Source organism: Chenopodium album, chromosome 2 (assembly GCF_948465745.1).
Source record: "Chenopodium album chromosome 2, dcCheAlbu1.1, whole genome shotgun sequence".
Taxonomy (NCBI): domain Eukaryota; kingdom Viridiplantae; phylum Streptophyta; class Magnoliopsida; order Caryophyllales; family Amaranthaceae; genus Chenopodium; species Chenopodium album.
In genome coordinates, this window is record NC_137835.1 from 11927469 (window position 1) to 11953912 (window position 26444).

At 38.1% G+C, this 26444-nt stretch overlaps 1 protein-coding gene and 1 non-coding gene across 2 annotated transcripts; one reads left to right on the forward strand and one right to left on the reverse strand.

Annotated features, from left to right (window-relative positions):
- Positions 1–13412: 13412 nt before the first annotated feature.
- LOC145608044 (small nucleolar RNA R71) lies at positions 13413–13519 on the forward strand. Its single transcript, XR_014105706.1, has one exon. It is a non-coding gene; the product is annotated as a small nucleolar RNA R71 (small nucleolar RNA).
- Positions 13520–23480: 9961 nt separating this feature from the next.
- LOC145568519 (protein FAR1-RELATED SEQUENCE 5-like) lies at positions 23481–25882 on the reverse strand. The gene is made up of 3 exons (XM_081627944.1): positions 25401–25882; positions 25091–25173; positions 23481–23659 (listed from the first exon to the last, which is right to left on the reverse strand). Exons 1-3 carry the CDS (start codon positions 25880–25882, stop codon positions 23481–23483), a joined length of 744 nt encoding a protein of 247 aa, XP_081484070.1.
- Positions 25883–26444: the final 562 nt, after the last annotated feature.

Sequence of the window (26444 nt, forward strand, 5' to 3'; positions counted from 1 at the left end):
GGATTGTCATCCCCAACTGACAATATTTCCAAAAATGGATTGTCGTGCATCTTCTTCAAACGACAATTTTTCCAAGATTGGATTGTCATCTCTGGCAAAGTTTCCAAGCGTGGATTGTCGTGCTCCTTCTTTTATTGGCAAGTTTTTCCAAGTTCGGATTGTCATACATTCATCGGCTCGTTGGCAAGTTTTCCGAGATTGGATTGTCATGCACCCAGTTCCCTATGGAAAAATTTCCCAAAGGATTGTTGTAGGTCTCTACTTATCATAAATTTCGGCAAAAGTTCCTCAACGTGGATTGTCTTCAGCAAGTGGCAAATTTCTAGAAGTGGATTGTCGGTCGACTCTTTTTTGCAAATGTTCCAAGACGCGGATTGTCAATAGTGGCAATATTTTCCCAAAAGGATTGTCGCATAGCGTTGGCAAATTTCCAAGGTGGATTGCTTTCAAGAGTTATATTCCAAGATGTGGATTGTCGATCGTAGCAAAGTTCTTATGAAAGATTGTTACGAAGCATTGGCAACTTTTCCAAAAATTGGATTTTGGCAAATTTTCTGAGATACGGATTGTCGCTTCATCGTGGCAACATTTCCAAGGATGGATTGTTACGTGGCATTGACAACTTTCCCTAAAGAGGATTGTCATACATCATACAAGAGTTGTGTTGGCAACTATTCCCAAAGAAAAGAGGATTGTCATCACAGTAAAAGCACTGACATACTGGTTCACAAGCAGCAAAGCGCCGACGTACTGGCATTGCAAATATTAAAAAGCAGTGATCTTTTCGAAGACTATCACAGCGGGAAAAAGAAGCTCTTTGTTTAGAACGCCAAAGCAGCAAGGTGGCATTCCCTAGCTTGCGGAAAGTTGTCACAAACAACTGGAGGTAATTTCGGGCGAAGTTGTCTATGATCATATTCCCTCAGGCATGGAAGATGATCATAATGCGGATGAGAATTATTTCAAGAGAAATAATTTTCGATAGTATTCCCTTGGACGTGGAATATTATCACAGCGGGGAGGATAGTTTCGTGCGAAGCAATCTTCTAATTTGGAAGCAGTTACAAGGCGTAGCGGTTTTCAAGCGGGATGTCGTTCTCTAGCTTGCAGGAGGTCATCAAAACAACAGCAATAGTGCAACAATCGGTTACTTTCAGAGACGTGTGCTCGACGGTGCAAGATACGCGTTTCTTAACTCTTTTATCTGTTTAAGTAATGCTAGTGTTGCAGGTATCGGCGTTATAAGATTGATTTAGGATCGCAGAATGTTCTGAATCATTCTCCGTCCCTATTGATACTTTGGCTTTCGTTTTCGAAACATGCGTTTCTCCAAACTCAGTCAAAGTGGGGGCTTCTGTAGACACCCATTTGTGTCTCCCCAAAACCAAGCCCGGTGATGAGTGCCTTTCACGTCAAATCATAATTGAATGAAACGAAAGTGTGGAAAGGTTTAGTTTTGCGGAAAGTTTTATTTCTTTTCTCTTCTTCCTGTTTTTGAAAACTTTATTTTAAGAAAACAGCCAATCCAGTTTGGTTGGTCCATGATATGGGTCCAATAGTGGTGTAGTTGGATGGGGCTTGCAAAGACCTTTCCAACGATATATTATAAGCCCAATTCCGATAAATATTGAGGAAATTATGGCCAATTTACTAAACTGGGCCCGGTTTGAGTTTTAAGTACGGCCTAATGATCTAGGGGAGGGCCTAATATAATTTATCATTCCTAATGCAATTAGGAATGGTTTTAGTCTTCTAGAACATTCTAGAAGGTCTTATCATTCTTAATTCAATTAGGACTCTTCAGAGTTTTAATCAAGATCAAATAGCATTTTCGACTGAAATTATATTATTTTATCTTCCAGTACGGGAAATTTATCAGATTTTCAAAAACGCGTGGAAAATCAGTTTGGCGTCCAACCCCAGGCCTTGGCGCCAGACGCTAGCCATTGGCGCCTGGCGCTAGCCACTGGTGCCTGGCGCCAGTTAGCCAGGGTTGGCGCCAATGTTGTTTTGCGATCTTCAGACTCTGTTTTGTTAAATTATCCTTTTTGGATGATTTTCTCTATAAATATCGTATCAAAAACTCCGTTTTCATTCACCAAGATTCACCAATTCTCTTGATTCTTAAGTTTTAATAAACTCTCTTCATTCACCAATTATCAATATTCATTCCTCAAAGCATTCATCTCTTTCATTCATTCTTTAGAATAAATATTCTTTCTTGCTTTTTTAATACAAATTCCGCATTCGCAAGATCTAGAAACACCTAGCCATATTCGAAGTTGCCTTCGCCCTAGACGTGAAAGGTTTTAATTTCTGAGGGTTTGGTCCCAAATCTCTCTTTCAATTATTTAATTTAATTGTTTTGATTATTATTTTCCTTGAAGTTACTAACGTGTGTATTTTGTTATTAGAAAGAGGTACGAGGCATCCAAGTAAGTACTTTAATGGTTTAATTGATTTTATGATGTAGACATCATGCTTAGATTGTTATTTTGATTCCTAATACCATGTCTAGGGTAACTTTAATATTAAGTATGATTAAAAGTACGATGCTTCCTATATTCTTCCTAATATTAATTCATGTTAGTATCATGTTAGGGCTAAAGACTTGATTTTTAATGCTTAGTGACATGCTAGGGTTTGTTATTAATCTTGTTAGTATCATGCCTAGGATCTTACTTTTATTATGCTTTAACATGAATATTGTTATAAATATGATTGCTATGATTATGATATTCGTTATTGTTCATGATTATTTTATTCATAATTGATTATGTTGCTTGATTTTTATTCTTTATTGCTTGATCACCTTTTATTGCATGTTAAAGGGAATTGGTATTTGTAATCATGCTTAATAAGATAATTAATAATCTTGTTAGGTTAATTGTGATTATAATTTAAGTGATCACCAATAATAGTTTATTTGTGCATTAAATTCAACCAACATAGATTAAACAGGTTTAGGGTTAATCCTATTGATTGTATGTTAGTCAGAAAGCGCACATGAATACGAGCAGAATAAAGTAGAGGTCTGTTATTAGGGCAGGTCCAATCTCTTTTAGGTTGGATTTGTACCTTCATCCCCGGACCCTTATTTGGTTCATGACCTTATGGAGTTGACGATCTCTTAGATCGTTAAGGGGTGTAACCTTCACCTCGTGAATGGTTTACAAGTTCCTTAAAAACTTGTTGGCGACTCTTTTGCTCTATCTTCTTCCCTTTTGGACGCCACCGTACTTTAGTGTATGATCACAGTGGGGTTCAAGCTAGTGGGATTTTAAAGGCTTGAAACTATTCCCTACAATACGCCACCCTATTACAGTTCTAGTGGGAATTAATTCATTTTTCTCATTAGTGATCACAGTCATCCCACCTTTTTTAGGCACTACCTGCACAAGACTTACCCACTTGGAGTCAGAGATAGGATAGATAATACCTGCATCGAGTAATTTCATAACCTCTTTCTTGACTACTTCCTTCATGTTAGGATTCAATCTTCTCTGGGGTTGAATGCAGGGCTTATAGTTATCCTCTAGATGTATCCTTTGCATACAAAAATCAAGGCTAATACCCTTGAGATCATCAATACTGTACCCAATTTCTTTCTTATGGGTTTGAAGAACCCCTAGAAGTTGGGAAGTTTGTAGGTTATCAAGTGCAGTACTGATGATCACGGGGTAAAGTTCCTGCTCATCTAGAAAAATATATTTTAAGTTAGAAGGGAGAGGTTTTAGTTCAGGTTTCTTGACCTCCGTTGGTTTCGATTCCTGAACTAAATTTACTACCTTCATTGTCTCCTTAGGGTCTAACTCTTTTAGGGAAAGAGCTCTTTCAATATCTTGTACTTCATTACCCCAGACGCTTGCATTATCTACAGATAAATTCCCACAAAGAATTTCCTCTAGGGGATCCCTTGCAAGAACCTGTGGCAAGCTATCATCATAAATATCATCCATTATATCTATTATATCAATAAAACAACAATTTTCCTCTAGCATAGGCCCTTTCAAAACTTTCCCTAAATTAAAAGTAATATTATCATCACCAACATAAAGGGTTAGTTTACCATTTTTTACATCAATAATGGCTCATGCATTATGGAGGAAAGGCCTACCTAATATAATGGGTATTTGTGTATCCTCGGCCATGTCTAAAACTACAAAATCAATGGGGATAAAAAATTTACCAACTCTGACAAGGACATCCTCTAAAATACCCAAAGGGTATTTTACATAACGATCTGCCATTTGCAAAGTTATATTAGTAACTTTTAAAGCACCCATATTAAGTTTAGCACAGACAGACAATGGCATAACACTGACACTGGCACCCAAATCACACAAAGCTTTATCAATAAAAACATTCCCTATATGACAAGGGATAGAAAAACTACCAGGATCCTTTAATTTAGGAGGGGATTTATTTTGCAATAAGGCACTACATTCCTCTGTAAAAGCTACAGTTTCTACCTCATTAAAGGCCCTTTTCCTAGTCAGAATGTCTTTCATAAATTTAGCATATGCAGGAACCTGAGTGATTAAATTAGTGCAAGGAACTGTTACCTGCAAGTTTTTCACAACCTCTAAGAACTTACCGAATTGTTTATCAAACTTACTCTTCAATTGTCTATTAGGGAACGGTAGTTTGATAGCCCTGCAGGGTTAGCACGATTAGCGTTTGGTATAGAGGAATCTGGATCAGGAACTGGTCCATCTTCCTTTGGCATAGGAGGTCCATCATAATGTGAACCACTCCTTCGGGTGATTGCATTGGCATGATCTGTGGGATGGATTGGTTGTGATGGTAGAGCTCCCTGCTGACTGGTTTGTAGGGTATATGAAAGTTGTACAATTTGATTATCCATGATTTTATTATGGGCTAAAATAGAATCAATTTGCGCATCCCTACTCTCCATATGCTTTTGCATGTTAGTAAGCATTGCTCTAATTTCTGTCATAGCAGGGTCAGAAGATGATGAGGGTTGTGCATGGCTTTTCGGGCCAGAATTTGGATGGTAATATTTCTGCTGTGGTGGAGGTTGTTGTTGTGGTTATTGTGGAGGTGGAGGGATTTGTACATTGGTGCTCTGGTACGAAAGATATGGATGATTTCGGTAGCCAGGATTAAAAGAGTTGGAATATGGGTAATTTTGCCGATAGGTTTGGAAGGCATTAACTTGTTCCATGGAACTCCTACAATATTGCTCCCAATGCCCTACAATTCCACAATTTTCACAAAACCTTCATTGTTAGCAACAGCAGAAACATTAGCTACAGAGTTAGGAGTAGCAGTAAGATTATGTAATTTTTGACAAATAGATGTTAGTTGAGCTTGCAAAAAGGATACGGAGTCGACATTGTGTTTTCCTTTATTTGAAAACCCTCTCGGATTCCCACATTGGGAATTGTGTATTGCCATATCTTCGATAACCTGTCCGGCATCGTCCACATTTAAATTAATGAATCTCCCATTAGCTGCAGAATCTAGAACTGATCTAGATGAATTTCCAAGTCCATTGTAGAACGCTTGGATCAATTGCCATTGTGCTAGATTTTGGTGGGGCCATTCTCTCTGTAGATCCTTGAACCTCTCCCAAGGCTCATGTAGAGTTTCATCGGCCTCTTGAGCGAAGTTCTGAATAACACTCCTTAGTACAGCTGTTCTCTCTGCAGGGTAATATTTATTATAGAAATTTAAGGTAAGAGTTTCCCAGTCAGTAATACCAAGTGCAGTTCTATTCAAACCATTAAACCATAATTTAGCTTTGCCACGTAATGAAAAGGGAAAAAGAATCTCCCTGATTTGGTCCTGCGTGACCCCGGCTTGTCTAAAGGTTGACAGGCTAAAGTCGTATCACCTAATCAAAAGTAATTCCTAAATCCACTAACTAATGTAGATAGGGAAGTAGGGTCGAATCCATTGAGAAACGAGTTTTTATATTTCTAATTAATTAATATAATCTAGATTATAAAGTAACCAAAATATAATAATCCAAGGAAACTAAACTACTAAGAGTAAAAGTGGGAAAGAATAAAAGTAGGAGGAGAAACAATGAATAAAAGGCATAGGGCATAGGTTCACCAATAAATAATATTTCAGGGTAAAACATAATAATCAATCCTCAATGCATACATTAATCAGATCATAAAGGGCTTTCGCTACGTATTACAATCACACAATTAATTTACCGGTATTAAATCTCATCTCTCGAATCTCGACTTAACCATTTATAAATTAACCTGCCTATTGAAACTAGACATAAACATCAATTCTCATCTGTCGAATCTCGAATCAATATTGTCAAACTCATGCATAAAAGATCTGCGCAAATCTAGTCACAGAGCATTGAATCAATCAATAGGAAATTAATCTAGCAACTATAATCAACAACAATAAATTACCCCTTCATATTATTTATGGATCCCCACAAACCCTAGAAATAAAACTACTCACACATATTTAAAACTAAACTAATCAAAGCAATAAAACAAGACATAATCAAAGCAATAAAATAAATAACTAAGATTAAGAGAAGAGAAATCGTTACCAAAGAAATCTGGAATTAAGATTAAAGTTAAGAACAAAGTATATGAGAGAGAAACTAATCTAAAAGTTAAGTAGAGAGAGAAAATCTAAGAAAGTGTAAAAAGAAGATACTAAACTCGTTTTACGAAAAAGTATTTATACTAAGTAAGAAATCTAAACTAAAACAAACTTAAACGACACTAATCGTCTCCTAACAATAACACGCACCTGATCGGGAGAGGCATCGCCCGATCGGGCGCGCCTTTTTCCTCTCAAGTATGAATCTCGCGCCCGGCCGGGCGCGAGTTCGGGCGCCAACCTTTGCTTCCCTCGCCCAGCTGGGCGCGCCTCTGGGCGCCAACCTCTTTGGCCGGGCGGCACTCTTGGGCCACTATTTGGACTTCGATTGGGCTCCAATTCTTCGGGCCAATCTGGGTTTCCTCTTCGGGTCTTAAATACTCGGTCCAAATGCCCCGGTATCACATATACCGAGCCCTTAATCACCGGTTCGATGGCTCTAACTAACCCTGGGCTATAGAAACTAGTCGTGCATCTCCAATGCTCGTAATTGCTCCATAATATCTCGGGAAAATGCTCCAAAAGTGCAAATCCCTGCAAAAGTCAACCAAATCTACGAAAACAATAGAAAACACGAATTAGTAATAAAAGTGGCTCTAAAGAGCCAAAAACACTACTAATTATGACCAAGGGACGGGGGTAAAATACTATATAAAATAGACACATCAAACTCCCCCAAGCTAAACCTTTGCTTGTCCCTAAGCAAAGATCTCATCAATGAATAAATAAATATGCTTCACCCCAAAAAGTAAAAATCAAGCACAAACAATTCAGGGTAAATCAAATAAACATGCTTCAAAATCAACTAATCAAATCCATCTAATTGCCCTTCTTCCCTAACAATTGTCAAATAGAGCAAACCACAAGAGCATATAGAATTCAAGACTAGTGCTCACACACTCAACTCTCATTTATGTGGCGAGTAAAACATGTACTCGATCGCTCTCCAACCAACCCCTTTATGTGAACAATGCCCTCCCAACTCACGCTCTCGTGTGTATAAAAAGATGTACGCTCAACCTACTAGTCGACTCGAAATATGTCAAATCATAACTTGCAATGATAAACAACACTTTCACATTCATACAACTCTATACACAAAGGTCGGAAGGTCTTTAAAGCTTGTAATGTAAGGCTAGGGTAAAGGGTAGGAATCATTTGGGAAAAAGTGAGAGAAAAGTTATGCTTAAGGGAGCAAATCCTAGTAAAACCCATAATCAAAATAAATAATGATCAACATCTCCTACATAACCAACTCTAACATCCACCAAATATACTCCAAACAATATAAACCATCCCAACTCTTACAGTTTCACTCATAAGATATAATAATAAAAAACTGGAGTGAATAAACAAACTTTATTTTCCAAACTTGAATTTTTCATAGAAGCTCAATTTTTTCTTCCTTTTGATCAACCTCCAACTAGAACATTTGAACATTGAACAATTTTTTTCTTTTGATTTTTTTTCTATTGAAGTTCACTCATTTTTTTCTTTTCTTTTTTTTTTCTTTATTCTTGAACTTCTCATTTTATTTTCATAACATCATCCTTTATTTTTTCCAAGAAAATATAACTTTCAAACTCATCAAATATAAACATGATCAAGAATAAAATAACTTCTCAAAACCCACCCAAATTGTGCAAATAATAAGCACACTAAAAACTCCCTCACCTCACTCACTAATAGCTCCCCAACTCCCTCATCTCACTCACTAATAGCTCCCCAAGCCAAGCTTGGGACTAGTAACCAATGGGGCAAAATAGGCTTATAATGTGGCTAATAAACAACAAAAAGTCAAGGCAACAACATGGGTAGCAAGAAGGGAACAAATGTATCTACAATCATCTGGAGGCTTCCTAAAAGAATGAACGCCTTCGTCCTCCTCAATGTGCATAATAATGAGCCATATAAACATTACTTATAGTTGCAAATCAATACTCAAATTCATTGACATACCAGGAACTATCACACATTCCTAACCAAATCAACTAGTTAAGCACTATATTCACAAGTAGTTGGGCAAAATTGACGCATATTAAGGTTTCAAGGCAATCAAATATCAAATCATGATCAACTAATCCACAATGCTTATCATCGTATACCAAGAATCAAAACAAATTTTCTCAAGTAAGGGGCACATGGAAGCATGATTTATAATTCATTGGAACGTATTTTTGGATTTTTATTTTATTTTATTTTTCATATATAAGAAAGCAATAAAACTGACCTAGAAAGCAATAAATCTAAACTAAGAAAACACACCAAAAATAAAAGAAAAGAGAAAAAGAAAGATACCAAATCCAAAATCTCCTCCAAGCCAGAATTAGACAATGTCCTCATTGGCTCGGGAACTAGCCCAGCATAGCTAGTCCTCATCATCCTCATCCATAGAGTCGAAACCTCCACCTCCACTTCCACCTGCACCAGAAGAGCTACCACCAAAATAATCAGCATGAAAACTCCCCCCCCCCCCCGCCGGTCCCCCGAAAGGAATGTCCTAGCCGTACCCATGGAAGGCAGAATAGTCAGTATAAATGCCATGGGCAGTGGGATCCCTATCGTATCCCTAGGGTGGAGGTTGAAATCAGTCCGGGTAGATAGCATCGTCGGGAATGTTACCCCGACGAGCATAATCATCGTACATAGGGTAGAGAGCTCTACCCTGGTTCCTCTCCAGGTACCCTAACCTCTGGTCAATGGAACCTACCATCCTCCTAAGGTCAGTGTGGGAATGCTCGATACATCCTAAAGCATGAACTATACTCTGAAGGTCCCAAACTGGGTCAGAGTCAACATGGGGGACAGAGTGAGACATACGAGGTGCAGAAAACGCTACCTCGGGCTCAGGCTGGGGTGGTGGAACTGGTGGTGGTACTGGTGGTGCTTGCCCCCTAGCGTTGGCAACTAAAAGGTCGTATGTGTAGGATGTTTGCCGGGGGGGAAAGGCGGTCAAATCAGAACTAGGTAGGGAAAAGATGGGCAAAGGCTGCTCGGTCTAGTCCTAATACACCAGTGGGGTGTCTGCTCACTGTCTAGTCATACCCACCCCAACTCCTCAAAATACCTAGTAGTCATATAGGTATCCGGTCCACAGTTGGTCAGTTGGTGGGGTCCACTCTCAACAAAACCAACCTACTATCCTAGTGATAAGGCCTCCTATACGAATGGGGGTGCGAGATTGGGTACTGGCTGTGGCATGTCTGATCAGATGGTGGATGATGTACCTACCTGTGTTCAGTTTCCCAAAACCATACACATAGTGTCCTATAACAGCTAGTTTGTTGGTTTGGGCGTTATAGGGCTCAATCCTACCCAGAAAACACAAACCCGCAAATCTTTGCTAGATTTTTGGAATTTGGTGATGGATAGGTTTTGTACTAGCATGTTGGGGGTCGGGGGTAGGCAAACCAATAAGAGCATGATAAATGTCATCCATTTTGTAATCAGCATGCCATTGGAATGGTAATTCAGAATTCAATTCAAACTATTTACAAAATTCCACAAATGTTAAACTAATATTCCTATTGTTCAACCTAAAAGTTAAATTCGGCCCATTTCTACTATTTACAACTTTCAAAGAAGACAAGAATTCACAAGTTAATTCACGGTATGTAGGATAATGCATGTCAACGAATTTTCTCATTCCTATGTCATTTAAAAATCGTTTAACAAAATCAAACAAACCATACGATTCTAAAGTAGGGCGGTGTAACCACCATGAAGGAATTACCTCGCGCCCGACTAGGTGTTCTAGCCGCTCCTTTTGCTCCTGGCTAGCAATACGGATCGTTGGCCAGTAGGGGAGTTGTAAATCCGGGTCGTACTCCTCCCTCGAGCTAGAACTCCTTCCGAAAATCGATCGAGCCCTCTTAGAAGCCATAATGTAAAATGGGTATGAAAAATAAATTGAATGAAGTTTGAAAATTTATATATAGGATTGTAGAGGATAAAGGGAGGATTAAAATATGTAAAAATATTTGGATTTGGGTGAGAAATGAAGAGAGAATCTTAGAGAGAAGGTAGAGGTTTTAAGGTTTTAGAGAGAAAAAGTTATGTAGGAAAAGAGAAATGAAGGAAGAAAGAATAAAGAAGAAGAAGAAAAAGAGGTCGGTTAGCTCGCGCCTGGTCGGGCGGACCTGTCGCCCGGTCGGGCGATCTTGATTTTTCTAATTTGTCGTTCTCGCGCCCGGTCGGGCGGCATTCACCCGATCGGGCGATCTGGGTGATAAATTTTCCCTTCCTCTCGCGCCCGGTCGGGCGGGCTCCGCCCGATCGGGTGATCTGTGCCCGAATTTTTCTTCAACTTTCGCGCCCGGTCGAGCGCCCTTCGCCCGGTCGGGCGATCTAATATGTCCGTATACGTCAAATCTGGCGCCCGGTCAGGCGGTCTTCGCCCGATCGGGAGAAAACACCCGATTTTTCTTATGTCGCTCTCGCGCCCGATCGGGCGAGCTTCGCCCGGTCGGGCCCGAGGCTAATTTGACGATTTTTTTTATTTTCTTGTTTTCTTCAATTTTTGGCTAACTCTTGTCCTTCAAACCTGTACAAACACTCATAAAACCCATTAAATTACCTCATCTCTCCTCTCATAAGAAAAAGAAAGAAAATTAGTCTAAAAAGCATTAAAATACGGGTTGCCTCCCGCGAAGCGCTGGTTTATCTAGGTCCCGCACGACCTTCTTACCAAATACAAGAGCTAGGACCCTCGACCTAACGCTTGGTTGGGTGGATTCTCACCCGGTCGAGCGGTGTTTAGGCCACGGCGCGGCTTCCTGACATACCCTATGGGACACCAATTCACTTTATCTGGTGGATCCTCCTTGACTTGGATTGGGGGCTCTTCAATGCTACGCACTAAAGATCCCTCTTCGATCGAGGGTTGCTTTAAACTGTCATTGCATTTTGCACTTGCAACTCGATCTGGCGGAACACTCACCGTAGGCTCAATTTGCACAACTTGCTTGTTTGATTCCACCTTTTCATCCTCAAAACCAAGACCGACAGTGTAGAGGGATCTTTCTACCGCATCAACTTCCTTCTGCCATTTGTCTATCTCATCTGAAAAGGATGCAACACAAGATACCGCCTCCAAGGGATCTTTTACAAGAGCTTGGGGCTTGTTAGAATAATTATGAACCACATTAACACTAAAGCACTTCTCCTCTGTCATGGGGCTTTTAGGGGTATTATTAAGATTAAAAATAATTTTATCGTCCCCTACTGATAGTGTTAATTTGCCACTTCTCCCATCTATAACTGCTCCTGCAGTGTTAAGAAATGGTCTACCCAAAATGATTGGGGTTTGCATATCCTCAGCCATATCAAAAACAACAAAATCAACAAGTATATAAAATTTACCTACTCTAATGGGAACATCCTCTAAAACACCGAAGGGGTATTTGAAAGAACGGTCGGCCATTTGTAGAGTAATATTAGTAGCTTTTAATTTACCCATATTTAGCTTGGAACACACAGATAATGGCATAACACTAACGCTAGCACCCAAATCACACAATGCATTATCGATCATTAGATTGTCAATATGACAAGGGATAGAAAAACTACCCGGATCTTTTAATTTAGGTGGAGATTTATTTTGAAGTACGGCACTACACTCTGCAGTGAAACCTATTGTCTCTACCTCACTAATAGACCTTTTTCTTGTCAATATTTCCTTCATAAATTTTGCATATGCAGGAATTTGTGTAATTAATTCAGTGAAGGGAACTGTTACCTTCAAATTTTTTACCATCTCCAGAAACTTACCAAACTGCTTATCCAAATTTGTTTTCATGTGACGATTGGGGAATGGAAGTTTGATAACTGGCTTTGGAGCATTATTGCTCTTATCTGGAGTGGCCACCTTCTCTGGAGTCGTACCCTGCAATGTAGAATTAGATATATTAGTACTATGCTTTAGCCTTGCAGGGCTATTAGCTACATTGTCAGGTTTAACGGAATCAGGATTGACATTATTTATTAAAACAGGTTCATCGTCTCTGAGCATAGGGGGGCCTTCATAGTTTGAACCACTCCTTAGAGTAATTGCATAGGCTTGATCCGTAGGCCTGGTCGGCTGTGCTGGCAGAGTTCCCTGTTGATGGGCTTGTAGAGTAGCAGAAAGTTGCGCAATTTGATTATTTACAATTTGGGCATCCCTACTCTCCATGTGCTTCTGCATATTAACCAGCATCGCTCTAATTTCTACCAAAGCAGGGTCGGAAGATGAGGAGGATTGTTGTGGTTGGTTCTTCTGGCCAGCATTAGGGTGGCAATATTTCTGCTATTGTTGTTGTGGCGTCTGTGGTTCTTGTGGTGGTGGATTTTGAACATTAGTACTGCGGTAGGAAAGGTACGGGTGATTCCGGTACCCAGGATTGTAGGTGTTGGAGTATGGGTTATTCTGCCTATAATCTTGTAAAGCATTAACTTGCTCCACGGAACTCCTGCAATCTTGCTCCCAATGACCTAAAATTCCACAATTTTCACAGAAAGCCTCATTAGCATTATTATTAATTGCAGAAACATTAGATACATTAGCAGTGCTAAGATTATCTAATTTCTGGCAGATAGAGGTTAATTGAGCTTGCAAAAAGGATACAGAGTCAACACTATGCTTCCCCTTGTTAGTAAAGCCTCTAGGATTCCCATATTGAGAATTATGTATCGCCATATCTTCGATAACTTGACCTACATCATCAACATTATGATTCATAAACCTCCCACTAGCTGCAGAGTCCAAGATTATTCTAGACGAATTTCCAATGCCATTGTAAAAGGCTTGGATTAACTGCCATTGTGCCAGATTATGGTGGGGGCATTCTCTCTGTAGGTCCTTGAACCTCTCCCAAGCCTCATATAAAGTTTCATCGGCTTCTTGGGCAAAGTTCTGAATTGCACTCCGTAGTACGGCTATTCTCTCTGCAGGATAATACTTGTTATAAAAATTTAAAACAAGAGTTTCCCAGTCAGTTATACCAAGTGCAGTTCTATTTAAACCATTAAACCATAATTTGTCTTTTCCCGTTAAAGAAAAAGGAAAGAGAATCTCCCTGATTTGGTCTTGTGTGACCCCAGCTTGCCTGATGGTATTACAGCACTGACAATAGTCTGCAATATGAAAATTTGGGTCTTCACCCTTAGCTCCACTAAATTGCTTCCTTTCTATCATCGTTATAAATTGGGGTTTAATCTCAAACTGCAGCCCATCAAGAGTCGGAGTGGGAGTAAGGTGTGGAAAATCTGTAAGCTTTGGTTGTGAGTAATCACTAAGCTTCATTGGAGCCGTCATTTCTGATTCTGGATCTGAAGATACCTCTGAATCGCTAGAACCAGTTGGAGGATTTCGGTGATTATTATTATCACCAGAATCCGCCAGAATTTGCTTGTATAAATTCTTCTGTCTATGGAGGATCGTTCGATCTCAGGATCGAATGGGATGTACCCTGATCTGGAACACCTGGGCATAAACAAAAAGAACTAAAAGCAAATATGAAAGTTGCCTCAAAGAACTAACGTTCTTTGAGACAAAAAGAAATAACCTAAACTACAAAAATAATCAGAAACAAAAATAAAACCGTTTCCCTGGCAACGACGCCAAATTTTGACAAGCTAAACTCATATCACCTAATCAAAAGTAATTCCTAAATCCTCTAACTAACGTAGATAGGGAAGTAGGGTCGAATTCACAGAGAAACGAGTCTTTCTTTTCCTAATTAATTAATATAATCTAGATTATAAAGTAACCAAAATATAATAATCCAAGGAAACTAAACTACTAAGAGTAAAAGTGGGAAAGAATAAAAGTAGGAAAAGAAACAATGAATAAAAGGCCTAGGGCATAGGTTCACCAATAAATAATATTTCAGGGTAAAACATAATAATCAATCATCAATGCATACATTAATCAGATCATAAAGGGCTTTCGCTACGTATTACAATCACACAATTAATTTACCGGTATTAAATCTCATCTCTCGAATCTCGACTTAACCATTTATAAATTAACCTGCCTATTGAAACTATACCTAAACATCAATTCTCATCTGTCGAATCTCGAATCAATATTGTCAAACTCATGCATAAAAGATCTGTGCAAATCTAGTCACAGAGCATTAAATCAATCAATAGGAAATTAATCTAGCAACTATAATCAACAACAATAAATTACCCCTTCATATTATTTATGGATCCCCACAAACCCTAGAAATAAAACTACTCACACATAATTAAAACTAAACTAATTAAAACAATAAAACAAGACATAATCAAAGGAATAAAATAAATAACTAAGATTAAGAGAAGAGAAATCGTTACCAAAGAAATCTGGAATTAAGAATAAAGTTAAGAACAAAGTATATGAGAGAGAAAGTAATCTAAAAGTTAAGTAGAGAGAGAAAATCTAAGAAAGTGTAAAAAGAAGATACTAAACTCGTTTTACGAAAAAGTATTTATACTAAGCAAGAATCCTAAACTAAAACAAACTTAAACGACGCCAATCGTCTCCTAACAATAACACGCGCCCGATCGGGCGAGGCACCGCCCGATCGGGCGCGCCTTTTTCCTCTCAAGTATGAATCTCACGCCCGGCCGGGCGCGAGTTTGGGCGCCAGCCTTTGCTTCCCTCGCCCGTCCAGGCGCGCCTCCGGGCGCCACTCTCTTTGGCCGGGCGGCACTCTTGGGCCACTATTTGGACTTCGATTGGGCTCCAATTCTTCGGGCCAATCTAGGTTTCCTCTTCGGGTCTTGAATACTCGGTCCAAATGCCCCGGTATCACATATACCGAGCCCTTAATCACCGGTTTGATGTCTCTAACTGGCCCTGGGCTATAGAAACTAGTCGTGCTTCTCCAATGCTCGTCATTGCTCCATAATATCTCGGGAAAATGCTCCAAAAGTGCAAATCCCTGCAAAAGTCAACCAAATCTACGAAAACACTACAAAACACCAATTAGTAATAAAAGTGGCTCTAAAGAGCCAAAAACACTACTAATTATGACCAAGGGACGGGGGTAAAATACTATATAAAATAGACACATCACCAAATGCTATGTGACTAGATTTGCGCAGATCTTTTATGCATGAGTTTAACAATATTGATTCGAGATTCGACAGATGAGAATTGATGTTTAGGTCTAGTTTCAATAGGCAGGTTAATTTATAAATGGTTAAGTCGAGATTCGAGAGATGAGATTTAATACCGGTAAATTAATTATGTGATTGTAACACGTAGCGAAAGCCCTTTATGATCTGATTAATTTATGCATTGATGATTGATTATTATGTTTTACCCTGGAATATTATTTATTGGTGAACCTATGCCCTAGGCCTTTTATTCATTGTTTTTCCTACTACTTTTATTCTTTCCCACTTTTACTCTTCGTAGTTTAGTTTCCTTCGATCATTATATTTTGGTTACTTTATAATCTAGATTATATTAATTAATTAGGAATAGAAAGACTCGTTTCTCTGTGGATTCGACCCTACTTCCCTATCTACATTAGTTAGAGGATTTAGGAATTACTTTTGATTTGAAGATACGACTTTACCCTGTCATTTGGACGTCGGCCGCTTCGATTAAGGGGTTTTTCGAGGCTGGGGAGGGGTTTAAGGGAAGGGGAAACGGAGGGAGAATGGGCTGGGGGTAGGGGGAGGGGGTGTCGGAGGGTGGGGGGCTGCCCTCGCCGGTGAAAAGGGACCACCGGCGCAGGGGGGAGGGGTGGGATCTGGCGGTGGTGGCTGGTGGTCGGGCGTTGGTGGGTGGGGTGGGTCTTGGGTGGTTGGGGTATTTTTTTTAATTTTTTAAAGTTTTTTTTAATAATTAATTAACTAATATTACAACAACCAATTAGAGGCTGCCACGTGGCATATTAGTCATTAATGACTAACGGTGTTAACCGCCGTTAGTCAATAAGAGCATTTGGTGATATTTTTCTTAAACTCGGGAGTATAAGGTGAATTTGAAAGTTTTGATGGGTATTTGGGGAATAAAAAAAATAATTGAGGGGCATTTGGTGAAATTTCCGTAAATAAAGTGGGTTAATTTCCTTGAGATTTCATTCTTTTAAACAAGAATTGTCGAAGATTGGGTTCTTTTCCCTTTACCTTAGAATTGTTTGAATTAGGTGAATTGTTTGACATGTCCTATTTAAATCAATAAAAATAAAAACAATGAATCAATAAAAATTCAATCACCATCATATCATATAATCAATATTACCAAACAATTTAACACAAATAACAAGTTATAGTTTCATAAAGTGAACAATTTGAGAATTGAGAACCCTAGCCTAACATTGGAATACAAACAACCAACCTCAACCATTAAAAAAAAGAATTTATAGAATTAAAAAATCACACTTAAATAAAAAATTAGCTCTTAAACAATTTAATTAAAATAAGATTTAGGGTTTGGAGGGTTAATTTAAAATTATAAGCTACTTACAATGAATTGGGGAAAAATCCAAAGAAAATTGACTTTTGCAATTTGCAGTATATGGAATACCGGTTGTGCGGTGGAGGCGTCTGATACCACTTTATAACACCCTAGAAATTCCTGTCTTTTAAAATACATGTTTTGTCCTGTTTAAAACTTTAAATAGGAACATCTAAGATATTACCGCCACCATGAAAACGGCTAAGGCAACTATCAAAGACACACAACGAAAGACTGTCCTTTAAAATATTTTAAAACGACTCTACTTAAAAAGTCAACTTACGAAAGTAAAGTCAAACCAAAGTAAAACAAATTCAAACATACAACTTGGAACCATTGTAGGCCCATAACAAAACAATCCAACTTAAAAGCCTTCATGTTAGTCTCGCAATAGAAATATTATAGAATATATAAAAGCAATAACACATCATGTACTTATGGAAACTAGCATGATTCACTCTTCACTCATGCCCATCATGAATATGCCTCACCACCTGAAAAGTTTCTCTCTACTTGTTTCTACTACTCTCCATTAAAAATGGGTCATCATTGAGCCAAGGTAAAGACAAGGCCAACAAACACAGAAACACACAATCAGCAAAGCTGAGTACATAATCGTATTTAAACACACTAACATGCATTTACCTATCAACACAGAACTTACCTCACTGAACCTGTTTTTTCAAGCATACAATATTAAAAAAAACTTCTCAACTAAGTAACTAACTAATTTATTTAGTTTTGATTACGCATCGAACAGGTTTCCCCCCTAACCTGCCCCAATAAAGAGGTACTAACACGAAAACTAACCGTGCCAGTATAAAAGAACCACTCGTAAGTGGCAGAATTCCTGCGCATAATAATAAAAGGAATGTACAGCGTCATGTACTCCATTAGAAGTTATGGTAAAAAATAAAGTCGCATAACTCCCCCTATATGTTCATATTCAAGGTATATACGTTCCAAGAGTTTTGGTGCGTAATCTTTTTCACTTTACGTTTTTTACAATTTATTAAACTTAGCTTGGTGATGACTCTCAAATCATAACAACATCAAACATCATGATTATTCAAACAATTAAACACTTTAATTTAATTCTTAAATAATTAGTGATCACATAATATTTAATGTTGAACCCTTTTTAAATCTACCTCAGTGTCAAAGACACCTTAAACGCTTAATGCGCCAAAAATCATATCCCTCGGTGTTAAAAACACCTTAAGTGAGCTAAGGCACCAACATCTAGACACTTACATAGCTCCTTTCTCATGGTTAAAGCATCAATGAAAATTATATGAACTATAATGAAATTCCCTTTTCATATTCCAATCCAAATTAAACATTTAGTTTAATTAAACATGCTTTCTATCATGCCATAAATAAAAGTGTGGTTCATATTCAACATTCCAAACTATTATTTACCAACCATTAATCCATCACAAATAAATTATGCTTCATAATTCAATCACCAATAACAACCAAATCACAATTTCCATTCCAAATCTAGCATGATACTACTTGTAATCAATTAAACACATTTAGCATGCTACTACATCATAAAAATTATGCTAAGTACGCGAACGTACCTTGAATATGATCTTAATATCTCCACGACTAATAGAAATCAGTCCCTTTAATTTGAAGTCTCCTACAATTTAAAATAATAGAAGAATATTAAAATCCTCTTTACACAAATTTCCAACAATATATACTATTATTAAATCCCTCATAATTTAATTAAACTAAGCTGAAATTATATTTAAAAAATCATTGCATAACACATAAAGAACATATAAATGTACCTTTGAAGCGTGATTCAACATACAATCGAGCAAGAACAATGGGAGATAAAGAACCCTAAGCGTGATTCCTCTACTTAGTCCACGGGCACAGATTAAACCTCCAATAATAATGTTATTTAGTTGTGATTAAACGTTTCAATCAACCTTCAATGGAGAAGAGAGGAACGAATGAGCCACGAACCACCATCATCACCACCGTGAGAAACCACCTTGCTTGGGTGGTCCGTACCGTACGGAAAAAAGGGAGGAAGAGAGAGGTGTGTGAGAGAGAGGGGTTAGGGTGTTTGGTTGCTTGCTTCACAATTTACTGTGTGAGTAAATTATGACTTATGTCAACCCTAGGCATGACCTCTGTTTATATATCACATATGTAATTAAAGTCCACGTGAAGCCCAAACTCCTAACCTACTTCTAACTACACTAGCCCTACTCCTTACATGGCTTGTCATATCCTCATGAGGCCCATTAATGGGACTCTTACTTGTTCGACCCAATACCTTTGTTGTGTGACCTTATAGGATCCATTCTATAGGGCTTTGGACTATTTAATTAGCCCAAAGATCATTTGTCACATATAGCACCAGACAATGACGACCCTATAAAATCAACTAATTATCTCCATAATAGTGATCCTTCATATATCTAGTAATTGCACTTATCGAAAACATAATTCCTTCACTACAATCAACACAACTCTCACCATCTGCACGTATTCCTTACCAGCCTCCTTATGTTTTATATTTAAAGCCCCTATGTAGTTGTGAGGTCGAGTTGAATATAAACCATACCTTCTATTACGCAAGTTATCATGATACAGACACGAGGAATGCGATAGCTGTATACGGGTTATGTTGGCATTCCGAGTACCCTTACTTGGCACTACTTGAACTTGGCCCACAAACGGAGTTCAAAAAGGATGTTTATTGCTTAATTTTTTTATCTCTTGGACGTGTTCAAGAGGCCTTTCATTTTTTACATGGTGAAGTTGAAGAAAACACTTGTAAAATGCATGATACACAAGCGTTGGTACAAATGGATTACAAAATTCTTTATCACGTTTAAGTCATTAGAGGCTTGGTGGGAGGATGTTGATGACCATCTTGAGAAGATTGTCCCCCAATCAGGGAGATAGGGTATTATTATTTTGGGGCGCAAGTTCTCCAGAGAAAATGGAATAGGTCTTCTTATTGCTGAGAAGGTCAACATTACATATGAGTGCGTCAATTTATCTCATGAGAATTTGAGACATGAGTTCTAGTGGAAGATTAATGACGACAAATTCCTCGAGTTTAAAAACATGATGATTGAGGCTAACGGGTTAGATGTTATGCACAACATGGAAATCCTTCTCACAAACTTGTACTTGTTTAATCTACACCCCAAAGACTACTGGTTTCGTGTGGATTATGCGGTGAAGAAACTCCATGACCGGTACTTTTGGGATATGGATTTTAGCACTGACTCGAGCTACACCACTAGAGATATAGATGGGAGTGAAGAAATCTAATCAAACGGCTGTATTGGTTTGCCTCTTGTTGGTATCCCCATTATACCATTGTAGTACACGTTGATATCTATGCCTTTCTCATTGGTATAATAGCTTAAATTATGGTCTTTGCTTTGTTTTAAATTATATTTTGGGCTCTATTGGCTGGCTTGCAAATTTATTCAGCCATAGTTTTCTACTTTATTTCAGGGCCTGGCTTATTTATGTTTAATGAGAAGTTTGTTATTATGATGTTATCTTTTAAGTAATTTTAGCGTAGTTATGTACTAAGGTAATCTCCTTTAAGGTATTTATGTTACAATGTTTTTGTGTAGTAAGGTTGTTATGTTACGATGTTCGTATGGTGTGTGAGATTTTTTAATTTTAGAAATGCGCCACTGAATAATCTAGCTTCATTAGTATATTAGAGATGGCTTATCCCATTACATAGTTCATCCCATTAACAACTACATTAGTATATTACATAGCTTCTGAATACCAACTAGTACGACGACGTTGGTATGTACTGTTCTACACATGCAATATAGAATAACATAATAAGACGACGAACGACCTTCAATTTGCCAAACTCGCGTTTGTGATACGAAATGAACAACGTCGCCCTTGCATTGAGATGTTTGTGCTCTTCACCACCAACTAATCTCGATACCATGCTTCAGTATTATTGTCGTATTGGTTCGAAATGAACATCTTGTTCGAAATCAAACTGTCCCAAGCAGTGCCTAGTGACGCCTTCACTTCTCGGGCCGAACTATATGTGCTTCCGGTCGCTTTGATTGCGTTGTAAAAAACATTTGTAACCTCATTAACCACAATGAACGTAAAATTATACTTACTTGCTATGTCTTTTATTTTTATTGTTACAGCCACTAACATTCGTTTATGCCCAAAAAAAATCTTTTGAAGTGTTTTCGTGCTCACGTCTAAACCAATAAGCAATCGAATAAAAAACAACAACCCTCGTGTGGATGCATCCTTCGTGGGAGTTTACCACCATTAACTCAACTTGGTTCAAAACCAAGAAAATCTGATGCACATTATCAATTTTTTTTACATGTACAAAGCTAAGTGAGTTTTCATCTACTAATTGAGAGGTAGGACACAAATGTACACTTAGCTAGTTTAGTTGCTGAACCGGGAAAACTAGACATCCTTGTATGTATATGGATGATCCATAAAGTCCACCATTCTGCAGTTTCAACAAGCACATCAACAACAACTACAGACATATTTGGGCTTTGCCCACCCCATATTCGATCAACGTATATTTCAGTCACTTCACCCGTACGAATGCCGACATCCAGCATGAAATATATTCTTCCACATTTGGTGTGACATTTTTTATTCATTTTATAAAAACATAATATGTGTTTGAATCAAGTACATAATGTATATATATACATAACATATCTTAGTGGATATGTGAAGAGAATTTTTATGGATTACATTATCCATAGTACATTTTTTTTGGATTGCAGATGTACATTAATAATATGTTGCAAATTGCTACTTTTACGTGTACTCTACAATGATACCATTCGATTTCTTACAAGTATGTTAATGAAGATGCCTTTTATACAATGGTACCATTCTAGCTCTAACTGGTATGCTAATAGGAAACCATTATATCTCTTATTAGTATGCTAATAGGATACCATTCTGACCAAATTGGTATTAAATGAAATACCATCCCAAACCCAAGTTGGTATTGGGAAATTTACAGCAACTCCATATCAGAACAAATTATACTACAACACCTCACTGTTTTTATACAAATCAGTTAATTATTAAATGATTTGAATCTTGTTGCAAATGATGTACGGACGGGTTTGTCGAAAAGCTGTTGTTAAATTCATGGCCTGGTTGAGCGAAATGTAGTTGATCTTGGTACGCGTTGTTGGTGAAGTACCTAACTGCTTCACTATGCTCATTCATGTGAATTCCACCAGCTAAAATCCTTCCGTTAAACGCTGAGGGGCCACTCCCATTGCTTGCTACGTGGTTCAACATATGTATTTATTAGTACCTTAAACACTATCGTAAGGCTTTTTGTTAAAAAAAAAAATACTATGCTGCATATATTAGTACCTTCTGGTACCATTGCTAAAAATATGAGGTCATTTGTTGAGCATCCAACATATTAGAAAAAGGAAACTGCAAATATTCAGTTAGCTTTTATAATTAAGAAACACCCCTGACAGTATACATTCAACACACTTAAAACGCTACACTTACCTTGTTTTGCAAGCTGAAGGGGTGTACAGTCCCATAGTCATTATCCACATTAGTCTCAAGCCCCGTAACCTGTTTCTCCTTACCTCCTGTCTTGGCAATCTCAACCTGTTTATCCGAACCCCTTTTTTCTGCCGGGGATATGAACCGAGATCCTCTAGGTCTGCCTTTTTTATTATCCCGGGGTTTAGGGTCTTTCACACATGAATTGGGAGTGTCTTCTGGTTGTGCAATGCTACCTTTGTTACCTGTGCTAGGGGTTTTTAGAGTTGGAGGATTAGCCTATTTCACCACCTTAAGATCACAACTAGGCCTTTTATCACCGCTAGAACCTTGGCCCGAACCTTGTAGTTCATCAACTTTGATGCTCATTAACTAAATCATGTCCATCAAGACTTCAACAACTTCTTCTTCTGATGAAGCACGCATAACAACAGGTTCAAGAGCTAGCATCAAATTATCATATCTCATCACCTTTTCTGTTTTGGAGGCATCATGATAAGCAACTTTGGTAAGGGTATGTTTCCTACTAATATCCTTTCTCCACCTATCTAGAATGTACATGGAAGGGATCTCAGTAACACCATTCATGTCCAAGACCTTTATTATGTGTCTACAAACGATCCCATGACATTCAAAGTGGCGACAATCACAATACGCCTCTTTTTTCTCCGTGTTATACAAAACTCTATACTCCATCAACCTATTTTGTAGCGGTACTTAGCTTCTCTCCGTGTTATACACGATCTGAGAAGACATGCTTTTCCTCATTATATGCCACCATCTTCTTTGGCCTGACAAGGGTCACATATGCCACACGGTTGCACTGATTTTGTACTTCGATAAATTTGCATCCGTATATATATACTTTTTGAAATTTACATTCTTACTGAAATTATGATAATAAAGGCCTTACATAACGCGCCGATTTTGCATCCGCATCCTTCTCATAATTTGCACGACTTCCCATCGCCTTGCAATAATTAGGAGCAAACTCGGATAAGCGAGTGTGCTTGTTAATATACCCATCAAAAAAGTTGTTGATGCTCTCGACCCTTTGAGTTGTTTGCATTCCTACCCAAAAGACATTTTTAACGTACGTGAGAGTCCACATCTCTCTTTCCTCGAACAACCCTACTACCAAACACAAACATCATACATCCAATCAACATCTAGCATTCCTAATAGAGCATTGTCCAGCCGGTAATGGACACATCAGAGACACCAACAAATAGGGATGGAAACGGGTCGGATCTGGACCGGATCCTAATGGATCCAGATCTAGATTCGTTTTTCTGCCTAAGATCCATATCCGACCCGGATCCGTCGGGTATAAAAAATGAGGATCCATATCCAGATCCGTCGGGTCCTATGGATCCGGGTCCAAAACGGGTCCAAAATAATTCTAGCAATAAATTAAATAAGTAAAAAAAATTAAACCAAAAATGACTTTATTTTTCAATTTTCACTATGCTTAGCTATACGAGTATATTTCAATGATTAAACAATTCTATCAACAATATAATCTAATTCACATTTATCAAACATCCAACTTATAATCATAAAATATAAAACTCAAAGGAACAGTTGTACTGCACAATTTAGCATATGTAGTTCCTTGAAATAGTAATCACAAACTCATATCTAATAACAAATTCATGACTATCAAAAAGGAAGGAGCAGTCATGACAGCCATCATCGGCAAACCGGCATATCAAAACGAAGAGTCAGCATCCGAGTGAATAGTCACCACTTGGAGTGCTTAATACGGAGAGCTACAATCGCTGCTTGTTGCGGTCAATATATATCCGAGTGAAGAGTCACCACTTGGAGTGCTTGCTGGTGTCAAATCGTTCTATTCAATCGTCGCTGGGTTAGGGTTTAGGGGTAGAGAGGGTAAATTAGAGGTAGAGAAACAGTGTGCTAGATTTAGTTTGGTTTTTGAGAGATGTAATTAGTGTTAAGGGGAGTCAGTGAGTGTAGTCCGTGAGGTTTGTGGGCTTGTAGGCTAGGCCTTAGGGTATGGTTTGGATCAGAATTATTTCTTATTTTTAAGAACAAAACGGGTAAACGGATCTGGATCCGGGTCCAATATTTGGATCCAGATTTGACCCGGATCCGACGGGTCCAAAATATTAAGATCCACATCCGTAAAAACGAATATGGATCCACGGATCCGGGTCGGATACGGATCTATTGCCATCCCTACCCACAAACAACAGTGATTGACAAGGAACAAAACACACATCATCACGGATGAATTTTAATAATTTAATTAACTTCTGACAATAAAATACCAATACACAAGGATGAATTACAAAGTCAAATGCAGTGTCAACATAAGTTCAAAATCATAATGAATATGGCATGGAAGCATGTGTCCACTACAAGTTAGATTTTGTCTATAAGATAACATCTAAGAATTTCAACCAAGATTATGTCCATAAGATACCATCTAAGAACTTCAACACCATTTCAACTACACATCAGTATTAAACGAAGTACCATCCAATCTCACGTTGGTACAACCAAATATATAGTAGAACAAAACAGTATTAAACGAAGTACCATCCAAGCTCATGTTGGTACTGCCAAATATAGCAGAACAAAACAAAACCCACTAATCGAAACCAAACAGACACAATAAATCAACAAAGCATGTAAACAAAAGCAAAAATATAGAACCAAATAATCAGACCCAATAACTCAAAATACCATGGACAATAACATTAATTAAAGCAATTCAAATCACTGACCTTCCAGCCTATCATAACACTCAAATTCTTTTAGCTTGAACTTTTTCACAAATTCTCACCAATACTCAACAAAATCCTCCAAGGTAATGCTATTATAGATCATATGGTGCAACTCCTCTTTGACATCCTGATAGTTAGACAAAGCACCAAGTTTCTGCCCAAACTTCTTCATAATATGCCACATACATGACCGATGCCATGTTTGAGGCATGGGAAAAACAGCTCTAATTGCCTTCTTCATAGCCGCATCCTGATATGTCATGATCGCTGCCGGGGCCTTGCCTCTCATACATGACATCCAAATCCTGAATAACCACTCAAAGGTCTCTACATTCTCATGAGAAACCAACGCACACCCAACAAAGATAGTCTGACCATAGTGATTGACCCCTACAAAGTTCGAAAACGAAAGTTCGTACTGATTTGTTAGGTACGTGGAATCAAAACATACGACATCCCCAAAATACTTATATGCCTTCCTACTCTGAGCATCAGCCCACACATTGTCTTTCAACCTCCCCTTCTCATCAAGGAGATGCATGTGAAAAAAAATTGATTATCGACACTCATCCTATTAAAATAGTCCAACATAGCCGAGGCATCACCAATTTTTAACTTCAACCTCCTCTTTCTATTCACCAAATTGTGCATATCTTTTTTAGTGAATTCCATATTGACAACACAATTTCTTTGGCTTTATTGTTGTAATTCTGCCCTATCAGAGCACCAGATCCATGGTCATTTTCAATCTTATGCTCCAAATGCTTTGTAATATTCTCCTTCATGTACATAGCTATGCGTTTGGACAATTTAGGACTCACTACATGATTGTGCTCATTGACATCCTTCTTTATCATCCAAACACCTTCAACATTACCTTGCCCGTAAATAAAAACTGGACAATTGCATTTTTTTAGTCTTCTTCACTACTGGTACTTCCTTAACCACAACTTTTACCATTAACCCTCATTCTGTATGTTGTCTTCCCGTAGCACTCATACTTCCAAACATAAGTGTGATATGAATTTGACTTTCCCGCATTTTTGGAGGTTTACTTTCCACCACCTATACACACAACACCAAATCCTTCTTACCTCCCATAA

Coding starts and splice junctions, on each gene's coding strand:
- LOC145568519 (XM_081627944.1), bottom strand. CDS start 25,882: ATGCATCTCCTTGATGAGAAGGGGAGGTTGAAAGACAATGTGTGGGCT. Junction 25,174..25,400: donor GAGGATTTTGTTGAGTATTG/GTGAGAATTTGT, acceptor TATATTTGGCAG/TACCAACATGAGCTTGGATG. Junction 23,660..25,090: donor TACCAACGTGAGATTGGATG/GTACTTCGTTTA, acceptor TCTTTTGGGTAG/GAATGCAAACAACTCAAAGG.